Raw genomic sequence first — 19,792 nt, forward strand, 5'->3', positions numbered from 1 at the left:
CCATTCTATGTCTAAAGGATGCTGAAAAACTAGTTCATGCATTTGTTACCTCAAGACTGGACTACTGTAACTCTTTATTGTCGGGATGTCCCAAAAATTCAGTAAAAAGCCTCCAATTGATCCAAAATGCGGCAGCACGAGTACTGACAGGAACTAGGAAACGAGATCACATCTCTCCTGTGTTAGCTTCTCTGCATTGGCTCCCTGTAAAATCCAGGATAGAATTTAAAATCCTCCTCCTCACCTACAAAGCCATTAATGGTCAAGCACCATCGTACCTTGGAGAGCTTATAGTTCCCTATTTTCCCAATAGGACACTTCGCTCTCTAAATGCAGGTCTACTTGTGGTTCCCAGAGTTTGTAAGAGTAGAATGGGGGGCAGAGCCTTCAGCTATCAGGCTCCTCTCCTGTGGAACCAGCTCCCAGTGTGGGTTCGGGAGGCAGACACCCTCTCTACCTTTAAGATCAGGCTTAAAACTGTCTTGTTTAGTAAAGCTTATGGTTAGGGCTGGCTCGGGTATGTCCTGACCCATCCCTTAGTTATGCTGCTATAGAGCTAGACTGCTGGGGGATTCCCATGATTCACTGGGCGCTCTCTCTCTATTTCTGTCTCTCTCCCTCTCTCTCTCTCGATGACTTCATGCCATTAACTTTGTATTTTTTCTCTCCCGTAGTTTGTGCTTCTCCTCTCTCTCCCTCTCTCTGTCCTCATTCTGCAGGTATCTCTGCCTCGGGAGCAGCAGGATCCAGATCCACCACTACTCATCTTTACTTTTAACGGTTCTGTTGGAGGTTTCTTCCTGTTAAAAGGGAGTTTTTCCTCCCCCCTGTCGCCAAGCGCTTGCTCGTTGTGGGAACTGTTGGGTTTTTTCTCTGTAACAAAGTAAGGTCTTGACCTTACCCTGTAAAGTGCCTTGAGCTATACAAATAAAATTGAATTGAATTGAAATTTATGGGGAAGAATTTTGGAGACCTGAAGATAAAGATCTTTCTGATGCAGCTTTATTTTACTGAGGTTGATTTACAATATCAAAACTCAGTCAGCTAACCAATGGTGGACCTATGATTACTCAGTCAGTCAGTCACTTGTTCTTGCATCTTGTTTGTTGCACCAGTATCACTGCCCTGCCCTAAGTAAGTGGGTTGTCCACTACTCAGAAGGTTGGTGGTTCAATTCCCATCTTTTCCAGTCTGCATTTCAAAGTGTCCTTGGGCAAATTAGCCTGCTGTATAATCTGTGTGTGAATGTGTGTGTGTGTGTGTGTGTGTGTGGTAGAAAAGTGCTGTATGAATGTGTGTGTGAATGGGTGAATGTGGCTTCCATTGTAAAGCTGAGTGGTCAATAGGACTAGAAAAGCCCAGTATAAGGTGACCGACATGATGATGTTTTAAAGCTGATTTGAGGTGTCGATTTATTGGACTGAGGAAATAATTTTAATTATTTCTTGTAGCTTTTCTGTGAATAATTATAGATGAAGCTCCAAAGGTTACTTCCATACTTCACATAAAAACTACATACAGACATAGAGTATTAAAAAATGACAGAGTTGTAAAGTTCTTTAATTAAATGAAAGAGATTTTTAGCTCAGGTGTACATCACACTGAATCTCACCTGGTCCTTCCTTCCTTGACATTAAACCAGGAGAAGATGTAGATTATGCCCACCACCATGTCAAACACAATCTCCTCCCACTTGCTGATGCAGAAGTCAGTCTCACAGTGGACAATCCAGAAGGTCATGATGCACCAGTGCAGCACGATGAAGATGCCGAAGTAGAGCTGGAACACAGAGGCGAACAGGGCGAAGGTGATGACCCGCGCCGCGATGGTGAAGAAGTGCCAGCAGAACTGAATGATGACAGCCAGGTAGCTGATCGGCTTCTTGTCGTCCCGAGATTCTCGCAGGGCCTTCTGGTAGGAGGCCAGGGCCCAGGCCAGAGAGACGAGCGAGGCTGCTGCTGTCATACCTGCAGCGCGCACACACACACACACATACACATTAGAGAGACACTCTGGAACATATGTTTATTTGGCGCCAACAGTCAGATGAGAAGATGAAAATCTGTGTGTCTGGTACTGTTACATCCACTGATGTCGTAAAGTGTGTGTGAGTGTGTGTGTGTGTGTTTCTCCAAGTGCATTCAAGGGTGTTGCAGGTTTGCCCTGTCCTCCTCCTCTGTCCCTTGCTGGCCTCCTGAACCAGCACACCTGGAGCTTGTGCCAGATCAGTCAGCTGTTCATCGCTTCCTCGTCAGTGGACGTCTATATCAGCCTCCCAGAGCTGCTACTCCTCCCTTCTCTTTTCCCTTTTGGCCACCAAGCTGTTCTCTATCCTGTTGCTGCTGTGGTGCTTTTTTCTTCTGGATCCTGTAAACTAGGCTCTGTCCATGTCCTGGTATATATCTGGTGTCTCTGCCGGGCAAGCCAAGTTAATAATGTAGGGGAAGTTTTTGTAGGGGTTCTCAGTCTTTTCCTTTAACTAATTTTTTCTCCTGTTTTGTGGACAGCCAGGGAAGTCAAAGTTTAGTGTTTTTTTTTTTTTTTTTTTTTTGTTTTGTCAGCGTTAAATGGTTCAGCCTGTACTCTTTATGTTACTCCCTGTATTCCCCTGGACATCCTCTTAAGAGGGTCATAACAAGTACATAGACTGGTACAGGATGTGTCTACCATGGTGGAAGCAGGAGAAGCTGTTCACCTACAGCCATGTTCAACAATGACTGAATGTGAATGTGAATTCAGTAATTTCACTGAAAAGGCTCCTCATGAGTTAACTCAAAGATCTCCACATCACAACAACAGGGGCCATGTTTGTATCTAAGCCTGATACAGTCCAGAACTTCACTGAGGGTTTTCATACATTTCATAGGTAATAGGACAGGTGAGACAAGTGAGACAGGTTCAGTGGCCCTGAGAGTTCAATGTGCTGCAGCTTTAGAAACACAAGCAAAGTCAAAAAACAGCTTCATCAATTTGACAACACATGGACTGTAAATACACACAATACAACCAAATACACAAACACGCTGCGAGTAGCACAGACGACAACAGATGTGTTTCCAGGAGACATAAAAAAGTGACGAACCTGACTTCACTTGTTGTCCAATGATTTGTGACTTTTGAAGTTGAGTATATGTTTAGTTATTCTAAAATCAATATCACATGAGTCAGATTTGATTGCAGATATGTTAACAGGTGTGTTCCGGCCAGGTTCGTCACTATTTTATGTCCCCAGGAAACACCTCTGTCGTCTGTGCTACTCACAGTGTGTTTGGTTGTGTTGTGTGTATTTACAGTGTGTGATGTTTTCTGAATTTCTTGTTTGTACACATTTACTACGACAGGAGGCTGAAAACAAACAGCTGGTATTAACAGAATCTTTACAGTGAGCTCAGGTTTTGCTGCTCCTGCACTTGATGCTATAAAAAAACAGAATAAATAAAAAGATGTGATATGTATGTATAAATCTGGATAATGACCTGATTTGACGTCTTTACACTTCAGATGTGTAAATCATTATAACATGGTTTTCTGAACTGAGTTGAGGGTAATGCATGATCAGGTGATATACAAAATCTAAGAGTAAAACATTTTTCATTCCAGTTGTGTCACTGACTGAGTGATGTTGTTACAGTCTACACAACAGTCTCTGAGCTGCACACCACAGAGTCATGTTTTCATCATCCTGCAAATAAAAACATGATCTTTTTTAACTTTCAGAGACACAGACATTTCTTCTTCTCATCACATCTGGATCTCTGCAGCGGTTTTACTCGTCTCCAAAGTCTCCAGACTATAGCACAACTCTGACTTTTAAACAGAACCTAGAGACTTGACCACATCCCTCCTGTTTCAGTCTCTTCACTCTGGTTCATTTTTGATTTGTTTTTATTGATCACTGTAAAAGCTCTTCATGGTCTCTCACCCAGCTTATCTCTGACCTCTTAGTTCTACACCACTAGAACCTACAGATCCTCAGTAAAGGTGTATTGTCTGAAAACTAGACAGAGCGTTGGCAGTCAGGGTCCGAGGTTCTGGAAACGATCTGCCTGAGGAGACCGGGTTGGCTGAGTCTCTGGTTTTACTGGAGTTTTACTTTAAGTGTTTTATTTCTTTTAGAATTACACTGTATTGGTTTTTATTCTGGTCTTCTTTTATGTGGCTCAGGAGGTAGAGCTGGTCGTCCACTAGTCAGAAAGTCTGTGGTTCGATCCCTGGCTCCTCCAGTCTGCGTGTCCTAGACCAAGATATTTAACCCCAAACTACCTCTGATGGCCTTTTCCATCAGTGTGTGTGTGTGTGTGTGTGTGTGTGTGTTTGTGAAAGTGTGAAACGTGATAAGACTAGAAAAGCTTGATTTTATATCAAGTCTGTTTTATTTTGCTGCCTTTGTCAAACACTTTGTAACATATCATTTTGAAAAGTGCTCGATAAAGGAAATTAAAATAAAGATTATAATCTGCAAAATGTCAAAGGCTTGTTTATAAAGTTAGTTTTGATTAATTACTCTGCTCGATTGTATCATTATTATCTTTATGATTATCCTTTATTATGATTATCTTCCTGATGATTAAGTGTGACATCACCACTGATGAAGAAGTGTTACCTTGAACAGCCTGCAGCTTGTGTGTCTGTATGATGATGCACAGCTGCAGCACCAGTTGTGGTGCGCTCTCCAGAAAGGTGGCCAGTAGGTGCAGCATGCTCACGTCTGCGAACTCGTAGACCATCCTCCAGTAGTAACGCCAGCGCTCCGTCTCAGCGCTCTGACGGCTCCGGATGCCCAGGTAGATGGTGTGGAAATACCTGGAGGAGAAACATCATGCTCCAGCATCAGTCAGGAAAGGATGAGACATGTCATCTAACAGAACATCAAAAAGGACGAAGACACTGCAGCGCACACTGAGAAAAGTAATGGTGACAACAAAGAGTTTAACTGCACTGCTGATTTTTTAGTTTTTAACACAGTGCCTCTGATGAAGATCAGCTGTTTCACCTCGTTAACATCCACATGATGTTTTTATATAATAAAGACATATGATGATTGAAAGAATCAGTCGACGCCATGACTGAGTGTTTCCACCTTCAACTGCAGTGAACCAATGACAGTCTCATATAAACAGATTCAGACAGTCAGGAATTCATACCTCATAGAACCTAAGGAACCAATCCTGTCAACTTGTGGGGACTGGGGACGGGGCTAAATACACCTGAAATCTTGTCAGTACAGAAAGCCAGAGTTAGCATTAGCACAACCACTAACACTGTGTCAGCCACTGCCAGTCACAGGCTAACAAACAAAAGTAGATGAGCTTCAGACCAGTTTTGATTTTATTTCTCACAAACCAGGTTAAACAAAATGTTAACAGCAGATTTTTACTGAGTTTAAAACATGTCTGGAGGAAGTTTAATTTATACACAGTACCTGTGCGTATCAACCTGCAGGCCACAGAGAGCTCCTGGCTGTGGTGAGTTCAGTAGCGTTGCCTAATGATGATGATTTTGTTATCTGTTAACACTTGACTGAAGAGCAGTATCTGTCTGTTTCACCTGTGACTGTAGCTGGGTGTGGTGTGCTCCATTGCACCTGTAACCACACCCAAATATGATGTGTGTGTACTGACACACCCTGGAGTACACCTCTACATCAGTGCAGCAAAATTAGATGTGTGGTTATGCTAACATCTGGAGAAAACAGTGAGGACAGATTTCAATATGAGTGCACACAAACTCAGGATCAGATTTGTTTGGTGCTGGACTTTGTTTGATGCTCACAAAACTACAGTGGCCCAGACAGGTCTACACAATGCAAAAGCCACAATTCAAATGCAAAAGCCACAACAAGAATGCAAAAGTCACAACACTTTGATTTGTGTTGTGGCTTTTGCATTCTTATTGTGGCTTCTGCATTGACTTGACCCGTCTGGGCCACCGTACAGAACACTTTTGTCTATAATAAACTTTAAAAGCAGGTAAAGTACCAGCAGGAAAATATCCACTTCATTTGTAGAGACTAAACTAAAAGTTTCACTGTGCAGTTTCATCAGATTGCAACATGGACATTGCCTGAGCAGCTCCTGGCAGCCCAGCTCCAACTGTACCTCCCCAGACCTGAGGCGAGAGCTCATTTAATGAAGTGAATTCATTTTTACTTTTTATTCTGTCTGTGGCCTATATTTCTCTCTCTCTCTCTCTTTCTTTCAGTCTCCCTCATTCATTTCCATGCTCTCCCTCCATCCCTGAAATATCACCAACACATGGCGGTCGTTTAGCAGCATGCTAATGGCCCGTGAAATGAAGTTCCGTTGTCAATAAAGAATTTGAAAATTAAATCTGGGCTGAGGGCATTAAAGCTGCAGCCTGTTCGTGGACAGAAAGACCTGACACATCTCCCACAGTGTGTGTGTGTGTGTGTGTGTGTGTGTGTGTGTGTGTGTGTGTGTGTGTATGTGTGTGTTGGTCCAGGTCTTTCTGACTCTACTGATAAGACTAGTTAAGCTGCCACTCAGCCACACTCACACTGTGACTGGAGGCGTCCCAGTTCTGACTGCTTCACTCACATCCACTGAAAACAAAAGTCAGGTCATTCACTTTCATACTCAGCCTTCAAGTGAAGCCATCACCATCAGTGCTGCCACTGTTACCATGACAATTGTTTCTTTTCATGCACATGCTAATGCTAGCAAAGACGTATAAATCTGGATATTCAGATGATGAGATGATGACGATCCCAGATGATTCAGATGATTTTTAATGATGGCAAAGGACCATTTGTCCATTTGTCCATGAACTGAGCAGGAAATGGTCTGGCAGCAGGTGGGCTAGAGGACAAGTACAAGAGCTCTACTGATACATTTTCATATGTGTCCTCTGTTTTTCTAAAGAACTCATTGATTCTGATATTTTTATATACAACAGTTCATTATCATTAAGGTTTTAGTTTTAAACTCAGAGCCTGTAACTTCAGCCTCTATTTGTCTCTCAATCAAAACAATAACCAAAGACAGCATTGGGTGATATCATGAAGCATCGTGGGATCATGGGAGTTGTAGCCTTCTCCTGGTCTGGATCCTTCAGTGTCAGTGGTTCAAGAGGTTTTGACCTGGAGCTGAATTCTCCACAGAGGTCTCCTCCTCTCCACAACAAACAGTTCAAATATAGAGCTGAAAACCACAAAGGTGGACAAAGAGGATCTGAAAATTGAGACTTCAAACTGGATAAAAGTCAATCTGAGCTTCTGTCAGACAAACAAACATGAGCAGAGAGCATATGACGTCACTGACAGGCAACCAATGAAACGGAGCGTTACCATGATTAAAAGCACTGATTTTTATGATTGAGAATTGTTGGAAACATTTTTGATAATGTAAGAACACAACTCAACAACATATAGAGCACTTTAAAGATAAATTGTTAAATCCAATGAAGAGACCAAACCAACGATGTGTTCATCCATTACTGAATATTTTGCTCTGTCTGGTTCACAGTGAAGTCGTAAATCTTTAAAAATGGGTCAGGGCACTGTGGAGGCTGAAAGGTTTTGATTAGGTTAGAACCTTAACGTCACTGGTTCCACTGCCGCCACAGACCTGCCTCTCATTTCCTGTCGTCTCTCTACTGTCTGTTGCATTATGGTAGCAGTGAAAGATAAATTGCCCTCGGTGTTAGAGCACTGTGGGCTCTTCATCCAGGTACTCTGCACTTTACAAAGCTGACAGTTGCACAGGAGATGTCTTTTATTTATTATTTATTAAGTATTTCTTGAATATTTTAACGTTTTGTGCGTGGTTCTGTGTCCTCCAGACGCTGCAGTAGCTGCTCCATGTTTGATTGACAGTTGCTGGCAAAACAAAGAGCTGGTGTCAAAAATGTGAAATGAACTGATCACTGTTTGATTAACGAGAGTGAAAATGTATTCTCCCTGCAGTATATGGTGCAATAGAAGTGCAATGTAATGTGCTGATGGAGAGCTCATGTCTTTTCATTTGCCCTCTCCACTCTGTTCGGGCAAACACATCCCCGGGGTCCAAACACCTATCCCAAAGTTCTGAGAGGAACTACAGGATGAGATAGTAAGGAGGAATTGTTTGTGGGTATTTAGGTGTTTAGTTGGGGTTTTAGATTTATACTGTACTTATGTATATTGATTATTTATTTGATGGTGTTTGTGTAAATATTGATAGTGTATTTGAACTAGAATTACCACCTCATGGTCGGCTGCCTCCACCACCCAGAGTCATATAAAATATTAACAATTTCTGTAAAATTTTGTCATAATTGCTGAGTGTAATGGCTAAAAAGTGTTTTGTGAGGTCAAACTGACCTTGACCTTTGACCTTTGACCACCAAAGTCTAATCAGTTCGTCCTTGTGTCCAAGTGGACATTTGTGCCAAATTTGAAGGGATTGCCTTGAGGAGTTCAAGATATTGCGTTCACAAGGCCAAAATCATGTTTTGTGAGGTCATGACCTTGACCTTTGACCTTAGACCACCAAAATCTAATCAGTTCATCCTTGAGTCCTAATGAATGTTTGTGCCAAATTTGAAGAAATTCCATCGAGGCATTACTGAGATTTCACCACGAGAATGGGACAAACGGACGGAAGGACGGATGGATGGACAACCTGAAAACAATATGCCTCCAGCCCTGACTGTCGCTGGTGCAGAGACATAAAAATGGAGAAATGTAGCATGGTTCAATGACCATTTGTAGTAGAAACATCGTTGGTGAGGTAACAGTAATGTCGGCTCATTGGTGGCAGAGTATAAAAGGCTGCTGCTGCTGCCGGAGGCCACACATGCTCCACAGCCACTCCATGTTTCTCTGTGTGGAGTGAATACATCACCAATTGGTTGGTCTGCACCATCCTCTGCCTCAGTGTCACCAGCAGCGGCTCAGTGGTTGCTCTTTACAGGTGGTGTCAGAGGTGGGATCCACACCACAGTGAGAAGGTAGAAAGAACAAAGATGATGATGCAGTGTGTCAATCAGCCGACCAGGGAGGTGTGGCAGCAAGATGGAGGAGCTGGAAGGTCTGGTTAAACCGCTCATTCTGTCTATGCCAGCAGCGCCCAGAACTTCTTCTGGTGAGAAAGATTATTCTCACCAGGAGCAGAGATGGAAAAACAAGCAGCATCAGTATCAGGTGAGCTCAGCTCAAGAGGACAGACCTGATCAACAGGAAGCACAGCCCCAGGAGAGACTGATGCTGATGATGATGATGAGAATGACTCAGACGAAGGGGCCGGAACCACAGTTTCAGGCTGCAGAGGGAACCGAAGATACTCCCACTATCCCCTATTGACACCATCGAAGACTTCCTCACCACATTTGAGAGAATGGCACAGGTTTTCTGCTGGTCCACAGATCAGTGGGCCATTCACCTTCTGCCCCTGCTAACCGGTGAAACCTGCAGCACCTAATACTAATAGACACTGCTGACTCTGAAGACCACGACGGTTACAATTATGAAAACGTGGACTGTACCGAGAGCAGCATATCTACTTTCGTTGTCATGATTACTATAATAACTGTCATGGCTTAGTTAAGTTTAGAAAAAGTGATTTGCGTTAAAATAAGTCTCAATATATCTGGATTTAATACAAACACAACACTTGTGAGTAGGAGTATTCTCAGCCCTATCAGGGGTGGTGGGGAGACTGCTGTAGAAATTGTCTATTTTTGTTTGAAGAACAACAGGGAGGAATAGCACTTGTCGACTGTGAAGGATTGAGGTGTGATCTTCTGAGAAGTTTGTTCACTGTAGAAAAGAGATGCTTGGGGTGAGTTTATGACCATATGAGATGTGAGGTAGGTGCACCAGGTGGGGATGAGAGCAGTGCTGTTGAAGGTGAACTTTGTAGGCTTGGAGACATTTAACCAGCTTTCAGGATGAGTCTTTGAAGCTGGTGCTCTGCAGGAATTCATTTGATGATGTTCAGAGGTATACCAGGGGCTGAATGTGACGACGGATGCTCTACTGATAAGAGAGGCAGTAAGAGCTGAGCAGGTGATGGATTTAACATTACAGTAGCATACAGTACAAACACACTCATCCACACACTCTGCTTGTTGCTACAGCACTCAGTGTGGAGTGTGTACTTGCCACAGTGTCATGATAGCACGGCTCTGCAGAAGGCTTTTAATTTGAAATGACAGATAAAGGGGAGACACAAGGCGAGAAGAGTACAGAGAGAAAGAAGAGAAAAAGAAAGAGAGTAAGGTGGATTAAATTTGCCTTAGATAGATATTTACTACCTATTAATATTCAACATACTACTCACATGCACCAACCAGGTACAACAATAACCCTCACAGTTGACAATCCTGTTGTGGAGTGTCAAAACATCCATGCGTTTTTAATGACCTGCTGTGTCAGTCTCTTTGTGCCTGTCATTCAGGGTGCACATGAGCACGTGCAGCATGTGTGAGCTGGGACTTCACCGACAGAGGTACAGTGCTGTTGGAGCACAGTGGAACGATACTCCACCACTTTTTTTAATCCAAGTGAAGAAATAAAATATTTGCAGTTTGCACAATCAAGTTTAAATTCATAGATTTTTTTAAGATCCAATCATCACTAAACTGTGTTATGTAAGAGCCAATGAAAACAAGTGGAACGGTCCACATTCCACCTTAAAGTTGCCGTTAGCTGCACAGTCAATGAAATTCAGAGATGGACAGAGTACTCGACCCCAGTACTTGAGTAAGAGTACAAATACTACCAGTCAAAATTTACTCCGTTACAAGTAAAAGTAGCTCAGTCTAAATGTTACTCGAGTAAGAGTAAAAAAGTACTTGCTTTTAAAGGTACTTAAGTATCCAAAAGTACATTCTTTTAAATTTACTTTAAGTAAGAGTAAGAGTAAGAGTAAACTTCTTATTTTTCACATCAATGAATTACTATAATTTTTTCTAAATTAATTTAAGGACCAACAATTCTCTTGTTTCTGAGAATTAACTCTTTGAAACCACCTGCACTGATGTGCTTGCTTTTAGAACCACAATGTTATATAAAGCCTGCAGAAACACCTATAAGAACAAATAAAATGAATGGGATCATAAGAGGACAGCAGATGTTGCAGATGCAGTGTTTATTAACAATCATTAAAACTGTAACCAAATGAACCTGCACCGTCCAACTAACTCTCTATCATTTAGCTAAGTTGGGAACTGGAACCCCCTCATAGACCAATGTTGTCCCCAGACCACTGGTTGAGAACCACTGCTTTACAAAAAACTACATCTCTGCTTTCAATAACTCAATGTTGAAGTCACTTGACTTTACAGGAAGGACATGTGCAAGTACAATATAGGAGCACAACAAACTCTGTCTCCCCATGTCTGTCTTGTCTCCCCATGTCCCGATATTATTATCTGCTTTTACGTAGATCCCAGTGGAGAGCGTGCACTGTGATAGGTTTCATTCTTTGACAAACACAGCTTGTGTCCAATAGTATTTTAGAATAAAAAAAAAAAGGAAAAAAAAGAGCAGACCTGAAAGTAACGAGTACTTTTCAGCCTTCCTAGAAATTTACTTGAGTAAAAGTAAAAATATTTGTCTTGGAAATGTATTCAAGTAAGAGTAATAAGTACCAAAGAAATCTAATACTCAAGTAAAGTACAAATCCTCTGGATATGTACTTAAGTACAGTACTCAAGTAAATTTACTCCGTTACTGTCCACCACTGATGAAATTATATTTGTACGTAGCTAACGTTAACGAGTAAAGATGAAAAGAAAGAAAAACATTGTTTCATTCATCGTTCACTCTTCTGACGTTTCTTTATCAGTGATTCATTCACACAGAAACGTGACAGAGCCAGGTACAGCCTGTCAAAACCCCCCAGGCCTGTCAACCCCTCCCACCCCCGGGCCTGTTAACCCCCACAGGCTGATCCTGGGGGTGACATGGCTTTGAATATGCATTAGTGCTCCAGTGAGTCTTGTGTGTGTGAGTGTGTGTCTGCACAGATAGAGGAAGTGAAATCAAGTAGTGCAGGTCAAACGTGTGCAGAACACTTCTGTGAAGGCTGCAGCACTCGAAGTTGGCTATGTTGTGTGCAGGATCTGAAAATGTCTCAGCCTCCCAGTGGGACTCTTCCACATCATTAACCAGAGCCGTTTAGTCACCAGGGGTCAGCACTTACCACCCCACCCCCACCATCATCACCACAGCCACCATCATCACCATGACATCATCATGACATCACATGTGACAGCTGTGAGGAACACCACAGCAGTGAAAGCATCAAATCAGCTGACTGAGAACACTAGATCCAAAACACTCAGTGGAAGAGGTCATGGAGCAGGAGAACTATACAATAGGACATCTGACTCCAGAACATCTCTGCACAGAGACAGGAGGTACCACTTCTCCCCAAACACAGCCGCCTCTTCTCACAGGACCTTCGTTTGAAGCCAACTGTACCTGCTGCTGAAGACGGATATAAACTACACTAAACTGTGCTGTTGTGTTTTTCTAACACAAGCCTGCTGCTGCCATTACAACAATTTCAGAGATGATAAATCAAATGAAAAAATCTAAATCAAAACCCTCTGAACACTAAGGTCTCTGAGAAATCAATCATGAGGTGTCTTTCTGGGCCAAAGACGCCCAGAATGATTGCTGTAATCATGGCACACAGTGTCACGTCCTAATTTCACTGATTAAACATCATCAGCATGACAACAGCGTGTTTTCATCCAGCTGGTTTTAATTTGCATATTAAAAAGGTGAAGAGAGGAGGAACAGTTGATGCACTGATTTAAGGTAAATACGACTAAGTGCAATGGAAACAGATTCAGAGAATAAATGGTGACGTAAAGAAGTCAACACAAAACAAGGCTGTGATCATGGACTTCATTATTAGTGTTTTATAGTAGTTAAGATGCTAATTGGTTCGCCTACTGTAATGTTCTTGATGTTTTTTGTTAAGTTGTAGTTGCATCAGATATTATAACGTTGTTGCTGTCCAGAGGTGATTTGGTGTGTGTGTGTGTTTGTGTGTTCAGAAACATGTGAGTAGAATTGTGTAAATATGTTCAGTTAGAATCACCTGATTAGCATATACAGTTTGCTTGCTTCATGTCAACACTTAGAACAGTAATAAACCAGTGACTTGCTCATGACTTCTTTCTATGGTCATGTCATTTATACAGAGTCAGTTGACAACTCGCATGTACTGTACTGTACTGTAGTGTACTGTGCTGTAGTGTACTGTACTGTAGTGTACTGTGGTGTACTGTAGTGTACTGTGGTGTACTGTTGTGTACACTTCAGGAGTGTTTTCTTCAAACACAACAGGCAAATAAAACGTATTTCTTTACAAGCAGTGTGTTGAACAAAGAGAGATCAATAAATCTAGAGATTCCATCTGTTTTACACAAAATACTCAAATCTCTTTGAAGCTACACATTGCACATATTATTCATACATATTATTATTACATATTACTCTGGGTTTTTAACTGTTTTCTTCAGTGACATTTTTAGAAACGTTAATGTTTTTCATCGACTCATCATCAGTGTCATAAAATCTCTGATTCTTCTGTGTGAGGTCTGAGGCTGACGGGAATGAGAACAGTGTGATCAGATTAACTGTCGTCTCACTTCCATGTCTGATGTTGGAGAGCCAAACTTGAGGATTGTTGCTCAGATGTCTCTGTGTTTCTGGAAGCTGCTGGAGTGAAACCAGTGTCATTCAGACTAAAGGCCCGACTGGAACAACAACTAATATTTCACATGATAATGCAAATTAAAGTCAGCTGCTTACTAACACCTCTGCTCTCTGTGCAGTCCCACTCCTGCAGGGAGGATGTGTTCAGACCGCACCTGAGGTCCCCACTTAGAAACAGCCAGAATGAGCTCACTTGTTTTCCTCCACCAACCAGTCAGGTGCAGCTCACACGCATCTTTCTCCAGACTCATGTAATTGTTAAGCTGAATACTTGTTCTGCTGCAGAGAAGTCAAAAATCTAAAAACCCGACATCCACACAATCACAGCTCCACAACCTGAACACATCATGCTTACAGCTGATGTCAGCGATGAGGCATGAAAACAACACGGTGACGTTAAATTAGCTGACATCCATTTACAACATGTCACCTAATCTATCGTCTACTGTCCACTGCATGTGGCTGGCTCTCATTCTGGCTCCGTCCTGGCCGCTGGACTCAGTCCACTGAGTCTCAGTTGTTCCTCTGCTCTGAATCTTCACAGTCTGGGTCCCTTTTCGCTGGAGCAGCTGGAGCCGCTCTGGAAAGATGAGAAACACCTGAGATTTCTCATCTTTCTGTCCAAGTTATAATATCTCCAATATTTTCTAATCTTTCTGCTGAGTGAGTCAGACAGAGAGTTTCAGGAATTAAGTGTGCATCAGTCTCGACATGAAGAGTTTCAGCAGTGCAGAACCCAGGGGAAAAATATATTAATGTTCCGCCTCTCACCTCTTCACACACACACACCTGGTTCTCAGCTGATCTCTGAACAGCTCAGTGTTTTACTGATGACTGTGATCACATGTGACTTTGACTCAGAGACAAACACGTTTCATGATCCATTTGGTGCTGAAGGAATGAAACATGACTTCTTAAATAAAACATTACATATTTGTCTCCTCTATCAAACACATCATTATTTTATATAAACATATTTAAACAGGCTCAGTTTCAGCTCCGGTCTTAAAATCATCCAGGTAGAGGACGACAGCAAAGACATTTACCAGAAAGATTTTCCCTTCAATCATCAGATCATAGACAATATAACATAAAATGGACAAACTGGACTCCCTGTTTAGTCTCAGCAGAATCACAGAACAAACAGCAAAGGTGAAGGTGGTGCAGATGATATGACCAAGAATGAGATCTTTGACATAAACTAATGTCGGTTAATTCCATTAATACTTTATCCAACCCTGTGTTCATCAACCGTCTCCTTAAAACAATACAACCTTGTGTTCCGTTACATGGCTACGCCCCCTCCAACTAACATTAGTCTACATCTCCCCAAAGTGAAGTTGGATATACAGACGACACGAAATCAAACACTGAGCCTCAGCTCTGTCCACACTGACACGTTTCAGTTTTAAACTCATCTGTTCTTCTACATTTCAGTTTTAAACTCATCTCTTCTTCTACTTTTTAGTTTTAAACTCGTCTCTTCTTCTCTGTTTCCTCCTCCGTCCACTCTCCTCCAGAGTCTTCAGCTCCTCAAACAGAGACTTTCAGAAACACTGCTGGACCCGTTTTAAAATATGAAGAGAGCATGGCTCCAAGAAAGACAGAGAGCAAGGACCATCAAAGTAATCGATCATTAATTGTAACTGAGGTAAAAGTTTGAAATAATCATGATACTGATTGGAGCTGTATCACCCAGCTCTATTGGTCAATATTATTGTAGCTCTATTTCAAACTGACCAGCTCTTTTCATGTAGGTTTGTACCAAACATCAATACTGATGACGATGAATGTAACAATTAATAAACTTCAACCTGTTTTTTTTTTAAATAACAGTAAGTTACTCGTACAAAATGTCGTCTTGTGTCTTCAGCCTTATATTTCAGAGAGGCTCAGATCCTCTCTTCTGATTGGCTGACTGACCTGTTGTCACTAGAGCTCCAGAGAGAAGCCTGAGAGAGGAGATGTGAAACTACACTGAGATGGTTTTTGGTTCTTAAAACCACAAATTTATCTTCTGATGGAGATCAACACTTCAGATATAACACAGAAGAAGAGTCAAATATGGAGCTGTGAAGTAAAATGCAGGTTTGAACACTGACAGTTCAGTGACAGCTGAGCCGATCTGCAGTGGTGAAAAGTCAACATTTTACAATATGAGTCACAGTCATTGTTTAAAGGTGCGTGATTAGTATGCCTCTGCATTCGCTGCTCTTCAAAACATGACAAAGACATTTAGAGCATTAATGTGTTGAGAAATAATCAGATAGTATAACCAGAGGGTTAGTCAGTCATGTTAAAAAAATCATCTACAGTCTCAGGATTTGCTGCCTTCTTTGTCTTTAACTAAATATCTTGGAAGTGTTGGTTTTATTTTGGCAGCTCACTATTTTCTTACATTTGTGGGAAAAATAATTAGTAAGGAAATGAATAATTAAAATAATGACTTTTTACTTGTAGCCCTTTTTCTACTCCTCTGTTTCAGAGGGAAACATGGTCACCGTCGCAATCACTAGTTACTTTAAAGTTTTATAGATTTACACGAGACATATCATCTTATCAACTATGGTGCACCGTCATAGATCAAACCAGCCAACAGTCGATGTTGCCCCACCACAGCAGGACGTTGCTGGTACAGTCCTGCTGTAGAAAGCGAGCCCACAGGTCGTCTGTCAGCAGGTTATCATGACCCATAGTTAGGTTTTGTTGCTAGGCGACATCTAGTGGTCGTAGTGATGACGACAGGAGCAAAGGGAAAAGCGCGTTGACGTAGTTTAGAGAGCGACAAAGTCACGTCACGAGGTTGGGGTGGATGGATGAATATGACCCAGGAGAGCGGTGTTCGCTTCCCATGTGACAGGAGCAGTTTATGTTGTTTCTATCATCCATGACTGCTTGTTATTGTTGTAACCATGACAACAGAGATAGTCTAATGTTGAGGAAGTACTTATTTTGACCCAAATCACCAGTTCATGTGTTTATTATTGTAACCATGACAACCGAGGTCCTGTACGCCTTCCGCCATGGGTCGTTATCAAAGGGTTGAAAAACACCACCTGTGTGGTTGTTCAGAATATTTCCTCCATCTACAGGAGCCTACTTGTGGACCAGCTGATGTCAACCTGCCTCCATGTGTGGCCTCTGCTGTGTTAAGATTCATTCAAATTCATCACTCTATCCAGAAGCTGTTCTCTCCAGAGGGAGACAGCATCAGCAGCATCAGGTCACTGCTGACACAGTGGCCAGCCCCCTGTGTCTCTAACACAAGATGGAGAGGTGTCAGTCCTGCTCAGCTGGTGTTATTGATGAGGGACAGAGGAGAAGTGACCTGATGTGTTGGCCCTGCGGAGGGGAGCATGCTAAAGATGGCAGCTGGTAGCCATGCTGTATGAGCTGGCATCATTCAGAGGCCACCATGGTGCCAAGAGTGCCAACTGCTGTCAGAGCAGCCCTCTGCTCATTCATTCAGTCCACACACACATGAACAAACACATACACAAACCAGCCCAGTTACCCATCCCAAGGCCTCCATCCCAGCCTCCATCCTACCTCCATATCTGGCCCAGCTGGAGGATGTGGATGACGGACTGGCCGAACCAGACGCAGAGGGAGTAGTAGGCCGACCGCTTCTTGCTCCTGCTGCCCATCGCGGTGCTGGCGGTGCTGTTGGTCGTGGTGTTCTTGCTGGCGGTCGACGCCTGCCTCTGCGGCGTGGCCGGGTGGTGGTGAGCGGTAACGTCGCCGTGCGAGGCCGAGCCGCTCAGCAGCTTATTCCCGTCCATGTGGGAGCAATCGGCGGCGGATTCTGCGCCGTCCTCGGTGCTGAAGTCGTGGACGAACCATCTGAAGCTGAAGAGCTGGACCGAGAAGGAGCCGAGCACCACGAAGAAGAGCGTCAGGCCGAACCACCAGTAATCGCGGCGGAGGTAGTAGTCGACCGATAGCCACACGTCGGTACCCACATCGGCCAGATACACGGCTACTGCGGCTACGATCCACAGGCAGTCCCACACCGTGTACTTCTGCTGCTCCCTGCCCAGGCGAAGGCACGTCGAGTTGGTGCCTCCCCCACCGCAGCACCGCGATTCCCCGTTGGCGAAGTCCCCGTCCCCGGTGCCCGCAGAGTCCGGCTGGCCGCCCGGGTGGAGTCCCTGCACCGAGCCGGAGTGCTCCGAGTTCTGCAGGGGGGTGAAGGCCACGTCACTCTTCTTCATCTTCAGGACCCCGTCCGATTTAGCCGCCATTATCAGAAGCTGGTGATATTACTCTATTATTTTTGCTCCCTTCCTCCCCTCCTGCTCTCCTCTACCCCTGCCTCGCTCCGTCGACACCCTTCTGCGTGTCTCTCCTCCTCCTCCTTTCTGGGCAGGATTAGCTCCTCTACGCTGCCGCCTGCTCATAATACAGAATTAAGACAAAAAAGAGGACTGAACGGGGCCCCGGGCTCGCTCGGATGCTTCGGTCCATATCACGTCTTCGCCGGACTTCTCCCCTCGGCTGATGACCCGCTCACATCCAGCCGACAGGAGGGGTTTTCCGCTTTGTCTCCTCCGGCCTACCTGCCCGGATTCTGCCTCTGCGGTTCGTCAGTGTTCGGTCTGGATCAGTCCTGATGCTGGGGCTGATGTTGGGGATGGAGATGGAGGTGGAAACCGGAGCGAAGGAGAAGGTGGAGGGAGGCTGCAGCCATCTGCTTCTTCCATGGTACAGACTAAAAACTATGACATCATCCTCTTCTCTCTCTCTCTCTCCGCCCGACTCTCTCCCTCTCTCTGCCTGTCTCACCGTCTTACAGCACAAACCAAACACTGCTCTCCGTATAATCCTCTATTCACACCTGCACCCCAGTCTACCTGTGAGCTTGCAGCCCGCCATGTGAACCAGGAAATAAATATCAAGTCCTGAGGCTCCAGGCTGGAGTTCAGCACCATGGACAGATCCCGGTGTCGCTGGTTCTCTGCAGCCTCTGCAGCGGCTTCACCTTCACCAAGCTCTGCCCACAGCATTAGCATTATTTACACTGTCCCCTCACTCAGACTGCCGCACAGCTGGAACAACTCATGATCTAAAACAGTATTAGCATTTAGCACCACAGAGTCAGACAACATTATAACAACATTATAACAATGACACAACATTAATACAGCATTATACACAAGAAACCCACTCAGTCTAATGTGAAAGACAAGTACAGTACACGACATGAGGTCAGTATTGCTAAAGTGCTGACCACTGCCAAACTTCTCCTCTTGTAAATAACATATTTATACCTTCATTTTAACTCCATAGGGCACCAAAGAAAAAAAGGTTTCAAGACAACATTTGTTTTACAGTTTGTGAGTAATAGTGGGTAAAAATAAAGCTTCTCAAATGTCAAGTGTTTGACTAAATCACAACACAGAACATCAGAAACATGTGAGAGGGAGGCTCTGCACTGGTGACCACATCTTCATCAGGGCAAATGTTTAAGGGACTCTCAGTCTTAAAGCTTGCACACTTTGTTCATGCAGTTCACAGTCGTTGTTCCCGGTGTCCAAATACACAGGAAGCTCCAACGGCTATAACATACAGCAGAAGCTGGGGATGAATAAATGCAGAGAGCAACCAGCAAGTGAAAATAATAGAAACACGTGTGGGGATTCCAGTGGTGGGAGTATATTGTGACCTGCTGCAGGTCAGAACTAGGGGGCAGTGTTTTCTGCCCTGTCACTGACTCATGAGTCACTAAAAGCGACCCACATGTGACATTCCAGGTCTGCAGGCGATCTGGCATGCATGGGGTGGAGTCATAGGTGGAGCTGAGCAAGAGAAGACAGAGAAATCACTCTTAAAGGGGCCACACACCTACAGCACTGAATCCAGCAGGCAGCATCATCTGATCCTAATGCTTGTTCAGATTGAGAATAACTGCTTCATTGTCAAATTACAGCCATCCTAAAGGTTATCAAGAGAGGAGTTATCTCCTGGTGTCATCACAGCAGTTCGCTTTACTGTCTCAGGCTAAGCTGAGTCACTGTTTCACGTTGTCCTCTGACCACACTGATCTGCTTCTGTGGCCAAACACACATCCCACTATTGTTACTCACTCTAGTGGTAAAGCTGTAGACATGACAACGC

General features: G+C 43.6%; 1 protein-coding gene across 1 annotated transcript in view; it reads right to left on the bottom strand.

Moving 5' to 3' along the window:
• xkr4 (XK related 4) overlaps positions 1 to 18,541 on the bottom strand; it is a 29,846-nt gene extending 11,305 nt beyond the window's left edge. Inside the window, exons 1-3 of the mRNA XM_071491775.1 lie at positions 17,225 to 18,541; positions 4,604 to 4,803; positions 1,613 to 1,967 (exon numbers count right to left, since the gene is read on the bottom strand). Of these exons, the coding sequence (XP_071347876.1) occupies positions 1,613 to 1,967; positions 4,604 to 4,803; positions 17,225 to 17,919 (1,250 nt within the window). The 5' untranslated portion in view covers positions 17,920 to 18,541. The remainder of the gene's footprint in view (positions 1 to 1,612; positions 1,968 to 4,603; positions 4,804 to 17,224) is intronic.
• Positions 18,542 to 19,792: the final 1,251 nt, after the last annotated feature.

This window comes from Trachinotus anak, unplaced genomic scaffold (genome assembly GCF_046630095.1).
Source record: "Trachinotus anak isolate AG129_WGS33_773 ecotype Australia unplaced genomic scaffold, CSIRO_AGI_Tana_v1 ptg000012l, whole genome shotgun sequence".
NCBI classification, from domain to species: Eukaryota; Metazoa; Chordata; class Actinopteri; order Carangiformes; family Carangidae; genus Trachinotus; species Trachinotus anak.